This window comes from Trichomycterus rosablanca, chromosome 1, assembly GCF_030014385.1.
Source record: "Trichomycterus rosablanca isolate fTriRos1 chromosome 1, fTriRos1.hap1, whole genome shotgun sequence".
Lineage (NCBI taxonomy): Eukaryota > Metazoa > Chordata > Actinopteri > Siluriformes > Trichomycteridae > Trichomycterus > Trichomycterus rosablanca.
The window spans coordinates 37,552,254-37,564,320 of NC_085988.1; the positions used below are offsets into that span (position 1 = coordinate 37,552,254).

A 12,067-nucleotide genomic window follows, 5' to 3' on the forward strand; every position below is an offset into this window, starting at 1 on the left:
AAATCATGATGTGATTCCAAACAGGTGATGTCAACAGGTGATTGTAATCATGGTTTGGTACAAAAGCAGCATCCAGGAAAGGCTGAGGATCTCCAGTTTGTCAACAAATGTGTGAGAAAATCTATGAAATGTTTAAAAACAATGTACCTCAAAGAAAGATTGGAAGGGATTTGCATATTTCTCCCTTTACAGTGTGTAATATCATTAAACCATTCAAGGAATCAGGAGGAATTTCAGTGCGTAAAGGCCAAGGGTGCAAGCTTAAGCTGAACGCCTGTGATCTTTGATCCTTCAGACGGCACTGCATCAAGAACCGCCACTCAACAATAGCTGATATAACCACATGGGTGAGGGATTACTTTGGCAAACCTTTGTCAAGCACTACAATACAGAGTTACATGCACAAATGCCACTTAAAACTTTACTGTGCAAAAATGAAGCCGTATGTTAACCATGTCCGGAAGCGGCGTCGACTTCTCTGGGCTCTGAGGCATCTAGGATGGATCATCACACAGTGGAAACGTCTACTGTGGTCAGATGAATCAGCATTCCAGGTCTTTTTTGGAAAAAATGGACGCTGTGTGCTCCGGACCAAAAACGAAAAGGACCATCCAGACTGTTATCAGCAACAAGTCCAAAAGCCAGGGTCTGTCATGGTATGGGGGTGTGTCAGTGCCCTTGGCAAAGGTCATTTACACTTCTGTGATGGCAGCATTAATGCAGAAAAGTACATTGAGATCTTAGAGCAACATATGCTGCCTTCAAGACGTCATCTTTTACAGGGACGTCCATGCGTTTTTTAACAAGACAATGCAAAACCACATGCTGCACACATTACAAAGGCATGGCTGTGGATGAAGAGGGTACGGGTACTGGACTGGCCTGCCTGCAGTCCTGAACTGTCCCCAATAGAGAATGTGTGGAGAATTTTGAAATGAAAAATGCGACAACGACGACCCCGTACTGTTGCACATCTTAAGACGTGTTTGCAGGAAGAATGAGACAAAATAAAAGCTGGAACACTAAATAACTTTTTCTCCTCAGTGCCAAAACGTATTTGAAGTTTGGTGAAAAGGAATGGCAACATTACAAAGTGGTAAATGCTTTCATGTCCCAACTTTTTTTGGAATGTGTTGCAGGTCTGAAATGCAGGAATGGATGTTTATTAATGAATGAAATTAAGTTGAGCAGACAAAACATGAAATATCTCAGATTCATCCTGTCTGCAATCAAATAAAAGTCAAAGTAAATGTAGGAAATTCTGTGTTTTTATTATTTACATTTTCCATACTGTCCCAACTTTTTCTGATTTGGGGTTGTATTATGATTATAAATACTGTAGGCATACAGATCTCCCATATGGTCTGAAAGGGGCTTTGTATGAGAGGATGACCAGTGTACAAAATCTTTCCTATCTCTGCATTGATTGATGGTTAAAGAGACTAGTGTCTTCAGTCTTGCAGGGCCAGCTGCCATGTGTGTCTTTAGTCTTGAAGGCCCCCCACCATTCTCAAAAAAAAAAAATGTCATATCAAGATTTGCTTTTGAATGGCTCTGAAATTGAGTGCTGCCAAGCCCACTGTTTTTCTAACACCCACCCAGAAACTGACAGTTAAATCTACAACATACGCAAAATGTCTCAGATTTAACAAGCCAAATAATAAAAAGAAAATGATTCAGAACTAGACCATTTTTAAGCATCACTGGCAGTGTTTAGCTCCAATGCACCGTTATTCAATTGGATCTCATGTGCAGTGATTTCTTTGAATGCTACAGACCAGTCTGACATCTATAGTGCTCAAGAGAAAATCGTTTTCTACATTGCTTACCCCTTTTCATAAAAATGATCACACCTTACACACCGACATCTGGTGATTTTTACTCATGTGAACGTTGTTTATTGTTATTTAATGGCTGCATCTTAACCTGCACCATAGGCCCTACATGTGTTGAACTAATTGATTCTAAGTGCTCTTATTACACATACTATTTAGTGCAGTAATGTGAGATTTGGGTTTCAGCTATTGTTGCTTTAATTTTTTTTCAGTCTTATTTTCAGACAGCATTAATTGGCTCATACAATTACATTTGTTGCCTCCCAAATGAGTCTTTGTTTCCAGCCACCATTAAGCCAAACTAACCAGACAGATTCTTAGTGTGTGTATAAATGTGCCCCAAACTGCATTATACTGTACTAATAGGTTTTCAAATTGGGATGGATTTCTAAATAATAAAATCTTACTCAACATTTCCTAATGGACACATCCATTTCTTTTTAAACACAATAGAACATATGTATTCCTTTTAGAATAGCCATGCAGCTTAAATATTTACTACATCATTTTGTTTTGTTATTGAATACGTAAGCAATATTAATCTGTTTCTGGTAGGAGACCTGTTTCTCTTATCTTTATTAGTCTTGTAGACTACAGAATACAGAAACAGCATGTTGTGGCTTAATGTGGGACAGTAGGTAAAATGTAAATAAAAAACAAACATGACTGGGAGCTACGTAAATGAAAAATGTTATATTGCTAAACACAAACCCTAAATTTTGAATTTTACAGCAAATTGCATATTACACGGGAAACAACTCATTTCACAGTCTGACATTATTTTCAAGGCCGTGAATTAGGTACGGCTTTATCAGTAAGGTTTATTTGTTTTAAATCGTAGGATATTCATCCTGTTTTGTTATTTTTAAGCTTTTATATTTACATTATGGATTTAGAATGTCTTACACAAGATGCATTTTTACCCTTTACTATAGTTTGCTTGCTACATGCCCTCTTGCTTAATGGCCACCAAAGTACCTTCAACTGTTGTGTTCAATTATGAGAGCGCCAGGATTTTCAGTGTTGGGCTGCTTTCAGTTACATCTGACTATCTATAATCTAATTAAGACCTACAGCTTCAGTTGTTTTGCAACATGCATCTATGACAGGCCCTATAATGACCAATACATTGTCAGATACATATTCCACACTGTAATTCTGTATTAGCTTAATGAAGAAGAATGCCTACATATACACAAGTACAGTACAATGAAATTCTTTTTGGTAGCTGGGGTCAGAGTGCAGGGTCAGTTATTGTACGGTGCCCTTGGAGCAGACAGGGTTAGGGGTCTTCCTCAAGGGCCCAACAGCGGTTGCATAGAACAGCCTGGATTCAAACTGACAATCTTTCGATTTATAGCCCAAAGCTCTACGCACTTAATGGAAAAAAAAATAGGTTCATGTTGCATAATGGTGCTTTTTGGCTAACATGTTCTTTGGATTGAAAACTGTTCACATTACATAGGTAGTAAAATACTATTAGGGATCCAGAGGAAATCTTTGTACACTTAACCTCAGGAGGTAAATATTCCCTCCACTTTGCCCATACAGGCTGATAAATTACAGCCACTCTACTTGTATAAACACCTAAAGCTAAAGGGTAGAGTTTGGCCAAACAGCAACACAACACATACAACTTTACTTTATTATTTATCATTTTTGAGGCTAAATCCAGTCAGTTTTCTTTACTGAACAAAGACAACTGTGATGACTATACCCCCGAGGTTATAATACCATCTGTTAATCATTCAAGCTTTGCTAATTGCAACAGATCGAGATGCTTTTCTGAAAACGCTTTACATGGATGTGCTTCATAAAACACCCTGTTGTCAGTTTAGTGCAATTCACCTGCATTGTATGTGCAATTATAAGTCACTTTATTAGCTAGATGGGTAAACACAATGTACATTTTATGCAGTTATTGAGTGTAGACGATCTGTTGCTGTGCACCGTTTGTTAGCTTTTCTCTACTCATCCGTTAATGAAATTACATAAACGTTTTATTTGTGTCATCATTTACAGCATAACTAATCCACTGATTGTACACACTTGGGATGGACAAAATAATAGAAACCCATAACAATATAAAGCAGTCAGGAAAGGGATACTCTTTGCTTACTGAACCGGTTAATGTAGTGCACTCATCCAAGTCCTGAATGACTGGTGGTGGGGGACAGCACAATGGCTCGGTGGGTAGCACTGTCGCCTCACAGCAAGAAGGTTCGATCCTCAGGTGGGGCGGTCCAGGTCCTTTCTGTGCGGAGTTTGCATGTTCTCCCCGTGTCTGTGTGGGTTTCCTCCGGGAGCTCCGGTTTCCTCCCACAGTCCGAAGACATGCAGTGAGGTGAATTGGAGATACTAAATTGTCCATGACTGTGTTCGATATAACCTTGTGAACTGATAAACCTTGTGTAACGAGTAACTACCGTTCCTGTCATGAATGTAACCAAAGTGTAAAACATAATGTTAAAATCCTAATAAACAAACAACTGGTGGTGGGATATTGGTACCCCACTACTGCTGAGAGCTGACTCTTGGGGAGGTACGTTTGTCAGTGCGCTCTCATTGCCAGCCTAGATAAAAATCAAGGAGAGTTGTGTCAGTAGGGGCATCCAGCGGCAAAAAAACCCAAAACTGTGCCTAGTCAGGTATGTGGACCAGATCCGATGTAGAGGCCCCTAAATACGAAGCAGCCAAAAGAAAAAAAAACATATGTTTTGGAGCATTACCATTCTGGAATATACAAGCCACCTTGTTGTGTAAAATAGCTTATATTGAATGGTAAATCTGCTGTTAATATGTCCAAACAGTTGGATCAAATGCTTTCCACCAGGTGGCTGCTCATGCCATAATTACCATAATGCAAACTCCAGAGTGCTTACCGGTTGGCAGCAGACATTGTGGGTTGAAGGCCTCCTTTGACTTTGTCCAGACTTAAATCCAATCAGATAATATCCAGACACCTTTTTCGGGTTACTTATGATCTGAGTATGACTGTAATTGAATTAAGATAATCACATCATGACCATTATATTTTTCCTGTTATTTTGTTAAAATAAGCTTAAAAGATAAGATTCTATTTTTATAACACCTTCTACAAACGCTTATGGGAAGCTGTTAGTGCATTTTCTTTTTTCCTAAAATTTCCAATTAATCATCTAGCTGGTGTAATGGTTTTTACCTTTTTGTTCAGGTCTGGGATGGGACTAAATGTACACATCCATTGCTTAGTGTGGCTGTGGCATCAGATTCCTTGGAGGGAGAGTCCACTACTGCTCAAGATCGAGAAAACATGACAGCCAACGTTCTGGTCTATGACAACCATGTGGAGGTAGCCAAGAAGTTGAAGGTAAGAGGAAAACAGTGTTTTACAAAGTGACACAAAATGCAAGAAGAATTGTGGTTAATTTATTGAGATGAATGTCTGAATGAACTAGAGCGCTAGTAGTCATGTTTCAGCTACTTATCACGTTTTTATTAGGGCTGGCTCGATACCACTTTTTTATGTCCGATACCGATACCAATCCGATACCGTCATTTCTCCTCTCAAACAACTAAGCAGTAATAATACAATAGTCTCAATGCACCATGGTTAAACTAGTTATCTAAATAACAATGCTCAGACTGTGACACTAATATTCTAAAAGAATAAATACAGAACCTACAACATCACACTCATGCAAAACTGCTGTTTTATTTTCACTTTTACACAGAACATTTAGCAGCATTTTTGGCTTGTTTAAAAGTGTCTACAATTGGAAGATGTGGATGTCAGTCAAACGCTTTTGACCAATTAGAATTGACGCAGAGTTAAGATTTTCTGTTAAAGTTCTGTCACGTTTTTAGATTATTAAAAACAAAGCGCGCTTATTAAAAACCTTGCTGGATTTTGAAGAGGACATCTGTGGCTAAACGGGAAACGGTGTACTGTAGTTTGTTTTATTTCACAACACTATTGGATTAATCGTTGAGGAAGTGAGATATCTCCAAACCGGGACAAGATAGGACAATCTCAGGTGAGTGATTTATTATTTTTAAAGCGGTTTTTATTGTGTTTAAACAGTGTTTTTAGTTGTGGCAGTAGTAGATGATTTTTTTAAAGTTTAAGTAGAACAGTGTGTTTTAATTTCTGAATGGCTGTTGCGGATGAGTTGTAGATCAGTGGCACATGTTAATTATGTCATCAAAAGCTGGCAATAAACGGCACTCTGTCGGAACGTATCTTCATGTGTTATTTGCTTTACACGCAAACAATGGCCTTATTTACATTAAGTGTTATTTACATTAAGTGTTATTTACATTAAGCAACAGTATCGGATCGGATTGCACGTTTCTTTCCTTCTGATATCCGATCCAGTGATTTGGGCCAATATCGGGCTGGTACAGAGTGTCGGATTGGTGCCAGTCCTAGTTTTTATATACATGGTTTTGGTGTTCTTGTATTTTTACTGCAATAATCCTAATTAAGTATATAAAAGTTGGTGCTTACAGTCAAGAAGTAAAATATAGGGGCGCTTTGGGGGTACATGCAGAAGAACGCGCTTGCCCACCACTGCTGCAAATCTCAGCTCTTCTATCAGCCGGCTTGATCGGCTGTGTCTGAGGGAATTGCGGTCTCTGCTTGTCGATTGCGTCTGCCTGAAATAGACAGTAGTGGAGATCAGTGTGTGAGTCTGTATACACTGTACAGATCCATACCACCCTCATGCAGGTAAAAAGAAGTGGTTTGCTACTGAACACGAGTTAAATCAGGTGTGTATTGAGTACAGCCATGCTCAGTCAGGGTTCAGGCTTTTTTTGTGTGTGTAATGATTAGAAGAAATAATCTGAGCTTGTCTAGTCTAATACTTGCATGGTTTCTCTCTAGGTTTTTTGGTTTCCTGACTGTGTATTTCAACATAATAGCGAATTGGCTACTTAAAATTGCCCTCAAGTCTCAATAAAGGAGTATAAATTATGAATAAATTGTTTCTAAATTATATCAGCTCATTGCCCATGGTGTATTTCTGCCTTGTGCTTAGTGTTTCCAGGATAGGCTTTGGACCCACTGCAACCCTGACCAAAATAATGCAGTTACTAAAGGTGAATAATAAAGCTGTATAAATATTGTAAAAGTGGCAGCTTTTGTGTTTTACAGTCAAGAAGTTAAATATAGGGGCGCTTAGGTGGTACATGCAGAAGAACAGGCTTGCCCACCACCGCTGAGATCTTAAGCTCTCAGGTTCAAATCTCAGCTCTTCTATCAGCTGGCCTGATTGGCTGTGTCTGAAGGAGGGAGTTCTGCAATTGCGGTCTCTGCTGGCTGGTCAATTGTGCATGCACGAAAACAGACAGTAGTGTGGAGATCAGTGCGTAACTCTCCATACACCATACTGATCCCTGTCTGAACCCGCCTCATGCAGTTGAAAAGAAGCTGTTTGCTACTTCACACATGTTGGATGGGGCGTGTATTGGGTACAGTCCTCCTCATTTAGGGTACAGGTCTTTGGCAGTGGAGGAGATATACAACTGGCTAATTGGATAAAATGAGATTGAAAGAAAAGGGAAAAATGCAGAAATATATATTTTTTAAATGTCAAATATGTGTATACATAACGTAATATAATTATTTTCAGATTTTCTTCTGAGTAATTAAAATAAAATAATTGTACACTAAGAAAACAACATTTTGCACACTCATATTATCCTTGAGAAAAAGCAGTTGCTTTCTTTATAACTGTTTGCTGCATATTTAGTGTCAATAAAAAGCTATCAATATTTCTTTTCACTTTGCTGACAGACTAAAATCAAACTTTCAGTCAGATTACCAAGTTTATAATTACATTTGCTGGATTGAATTGGTAGAGTTTTTCACAGAACCAACGAAAGTTGAATAACTTAATTTCCTGAAAAAAATGACGTTTTATGTGTTATTTTTTTCCTCTTTTAATATCATGCTTAGATTTTTATCCAAAATCATTTACTGTAGTAAATATGCAATAACGGTGATTTATTTTGCACTGTGTGTGTAAATATATAACAAAACATATAATCAGCACAATAATTGAAATGAAAATTTGAGTTCTTTGAATTCAACACCACTGAAAAACAACTCAGCACATGACCATGACCGTTCCTTTGTACATAAGGTCAGATTTGTTTCTAATTTCCATTTAAGTTCAGACAACTTCAAGCAGATCAAAATAATGAAAACGATGCTTTAATTTCAGAGCTTGATTAATGCAAAAATGTCTTATTTTTAAAGAACACAATACTAATCTGATTATCAATATTTTTTAAATACCAAAAGATTATCTGATTATCAAAAGTTTTTAAATACTGTGTCCACTCACTGTCCACTCTATTAGACACTCCTATCTAGTTGGTCCACCTTGTAGAAGTAAAGTCAGAGATGATCGCTCATCTATTGCTGCTGTTTGAGTTGGTCATCTTCTAGACCTTCATCAGTGGTCACAGGACGCTGCCCATGGGGCGCTGTTGGCTGGATATCTTTGGTTGGACTATTCTCAGTGCAGCAGTGACAGTGAGGTGTTTTAAACTCCAGCAGTGCCGCTGTGTTTGATCCACTCATATCAGCACAACACACACTAACACACCACCACCATGTCAGTGTCACTGCAGTGTTGAGAATGACTCACCACCCAAATAATACCTGCTCTGTAGTGGTCCTGTGAGGGTCCTGACCATTGAAGAACAGGGTGAAAGCAGGCTGAAAAGGTATGTAGATAAACATATGGACTACAAACAGTAATTGTAAAACTTTAAAGTGATCCTATATGGTAAGTGGAGCTGATAAAATGGACAGTGAGTGTAGAAACAAGGAGGTGGTTTTAATGTTATGGCTCTGTATGTGGTATGTGTTTGTGTGTGTACTCTATGTGTGTGTGTGTTATTCTGGAGCTGAAGATATGAACAGTCTTGACAATAAGGAATTGTTTTTAGGACTGTTTTTATAGTTGATAAGTGAGATAAATGTCTGTTGCTCGCCACTTTCAGTAGGTCACTAAGTGACTTTAGAAGTGAACATCGATGGCATGGCCACTAAATCTGTTTGTTCCAGTAACCCAGGGTACTAATGTGTCCACCTCAGATCAGCAATGCTTGGTTGTATCGCTAAAGGTGAGAGAACTGATGAATGAATGTTGAAGGGTCAAATCAGTGTTTATGTTTTGGAGAAAAAAAAATTGTGATTGTGTGAGAGCCAAGAATGATGCACAATTGCAAGCAATAGTGGCTGGCATGCTAATAATTAGTTCTGAATGGTAATGAGGTGTTTTCTAGGCTTTCTTCTGGTAAGCTGGTCTCTGTGAATAAAGGGCAAATGCCACCGTGTTGTAAATAGGCATTATTGTTAGGCCCAACATTAAAGCATTTGTTGTTTCCTGGCTTTGCCGAGTATGCAACAGTACTGAGGGATTCTGTATGGATGAGCTAAATGTGACGAATGTAGATAAATAAAAGAGATAAGATAGTATTGGGAGGTAAAATGGTTCATTCATTATATTGGCTTTAATTCCTTGTACGGTGTGGATTTTTCATTCACCTTTATACAATAGCATAGCTTATACAACAGTTGTAGGTTTCAATAGGCAGCAAATCATATAATGATGTTTGCCGATAGAAGCACTATAGAGCGTTGTGCAGAGTTGGTACCGCTCCTTAGCCAGTTCCATTAGCATAACACTAGGTTAATAGATAAGAGTGGCTGTGTCACTGGTGGATAAAGAGTGGTAATCTTAGCAACTTAATGTTTAGCAAATCTGAACCCTACTAGCAAATCAGAAAATGTGTGAAAATAACAAGAGTGTATGAGATTGAAGTTTTTGGATTTGCCAGCCACTAGCACCAGCCAGTTTAAAAAAAAAAGTGAAGTCAAAGGGTGAGACACCACTTGAAGAGGCATTTTCTCAAGGTGCTGTGTATAGCATAAAATACAATGATGGATCATCATAACAATCCACCTATGCAAGGACATGATTCCACTACAGATAGTCGAGAAAGGTGTCAGATTGATGAGCAATTGCTATCCCAGTGTTATACCAACAATACTGAAGCAAGCTGGAAGTGGAGCTATGTGCAGTCTCCCACTTTCCACAATGTGGAATGTTTATTTTTTGTAAAGGACAGATGAGCAACATAGTCTTTTGGAATCCGTAAATGCTGTACATTGAAGTACAAAAGAATGTTATAAAAATTATGTTAATGTTTTCGGATTCTAGATTCTTTCATATATATATATATACTGGTGCTGGTCATAAAATTAGAATATCATGAAAAAGATTTATTTCAGTAATTCCATTCAAAAAGTGAAACTTTTATATTATATTAATTCATTACACACATACTGATATATTTCAAATGTTTATTTCTTTTAATGTTGATGATTATAACTGACAACTAATGAAAACCCCAAATTCAGTATCTCCAAGCACATTAATAGAGAGGCGAAGGGAAGGAAAAGATGTGGTAGAAAAAAAGTACCCTGGAGAGGATTGTGAAACAAAACCCATTCAAAAATGTGGGGGAGATCCACAAAGAGTGGACTGCAGCTGGAGTCAGTGCTTCAAGAACCACCACGCACAGACGTATGCAAGACATGGGTTTCAGCTGTCGCATTCCTTGTGTCAAGCCACTCTTGAACAAGAGACAGCGTCAGAAGCGTCTCGCCTGGGCTAAAGACAAAAAGGACTGCTGAGTGGTCCAAAGTTATGTTCTCTGATGAAAGTAATTTTTGCATTACCTTTGGAAATCAAGGTCCCAGAGTCTGGAGGAAGAGAGGAGAGGCACATAATCCACATTGCTTGAGGTCCAGTGTAAAGTTTCCACAGTCAGTGATGGTTTAGAGTGCCATGTCATCTGCTGGTGTTGGTCCACTGTGTTTTCTGAGGTCCAAGGTCAACGCAGCCGTCTACCAGGGAGTTTTAGAGCACTTCATGCTTCCTGCTGCTGACCAACTTTATGGAGATGCAGATTTCATTTTCCAACAGGACTTGGCACCTGCACACAGTGCCAAAGCTACCAGTACCTGGTTTAAGGACCATGGTATCCCTGTCCTTAATTGGCCAGCAAACTCACCTGACCTTAACCCCATAGAAAATCTATGAGGTATTGTGAAGAGGAAGATGCGATACGCCAGACTCCATGCCACGCCGCATTGCTGCAGTAATCCAGGCAAAAGGAGCCCCAACTAAGTATTGAGTGCTGTACATGCTCATACTTTTCATGTTCATACTTTTCAGTTGGCCAACATTTCTAAAAATCCTTTTTTTGTATTGGTCTTAAGTAATATTCTAATTTTCTGAGATACTGAATTTGGGGTTTTCATTAGTTGTCAGTTATAATCATCAACATTAAAAGAAATAAACATTTGAAATATATCAGTCTGTGTGTAATGAATGAATATAATATACAAGTTTCACTTTTTGAATGGAATTACTGAAAAAAAATCAACTTTTTCATGATATTCTAATTTTATGACCAGCACCAGTATATAAATATACAGTGTATCACAAAAGTGAGTACACCCCTCACATTTCTGCAGATATTTAAGTATATCTTTTCATGGGACAACACTGACAAAATGACACTTTGACACAATGAAAAGTAGTCTGTGTGCAGCTTATATAACAGTGTAAATTTATTCTTCCCTCAAAATAACTCAATATACAGCCATTAATGTCTAAACCACCGGCAACAAAAGTGAGTACACCCCTAAGAGACTACACCCCTAAATGTCCAAATTGAGCACTGCTTGTCATTTTTCCTCCAAAATGTCATGTGACTTGTTAGTGTTACTAAGTCTCAGGTGTGCATAGGGAGCAGGTGTGTTCAATTTAGTAGTACAGCTCTCACACTCTCTCATACTGGTCACTGAAAGTTCCCACATGGCACCTCATGGCAAAGAACTCTCTGAGGATCTTAAAAGACGAATTGTTGCGCTACATGAAGATGGCCAAGGCTACAAGAAGATTGCCAACACCCTGAAACTGAGCTGCAGCACAGTGGCCAAGATCATCCAGCGTTTTAAAAGAGCAGGGTCCACTCAGAACAGACCTCGCGTTGGTCGTCCAAAGAAGCTGAGTGCACGTGCTCAGCGTCACATCCAACTGCTGTCTTTGAAAGACAGGCACAGGAGTGCTGTCAGCATTGCTGAAGAGATTGAAAAGGTGGGGGGTCAGCCTGTCAGTGCTCAGACCATACGCTGCACACTACATCAAATTGGTCTGCATGGC

The 12,067-nt window shown here is 38.7% G+C and overlaps 1 protein-coding gene across 1 annotated transcript in view; it reads left to right on the forward strand.

The window, feature by feature from the left end:
* The window catches only part of pot1 (protection of telomeres 1 homolog), a 114,657-nt gene that overhangs the window by 59,786 nt on the left and 42,804 nt on the right, over window positions 1–12,067 (forward strand). The window contains exon 10 of the mRNA XM_062992292.1: window positions 5,029–5,184. Within this exon, the coding sequence (XP_062848362.1) occupies window positions 5,029–5,184 (156 nt within the window). The remainder of the gene's footprint in view (window positions 1–5,028; window positions 5,185–12,067) is intronic.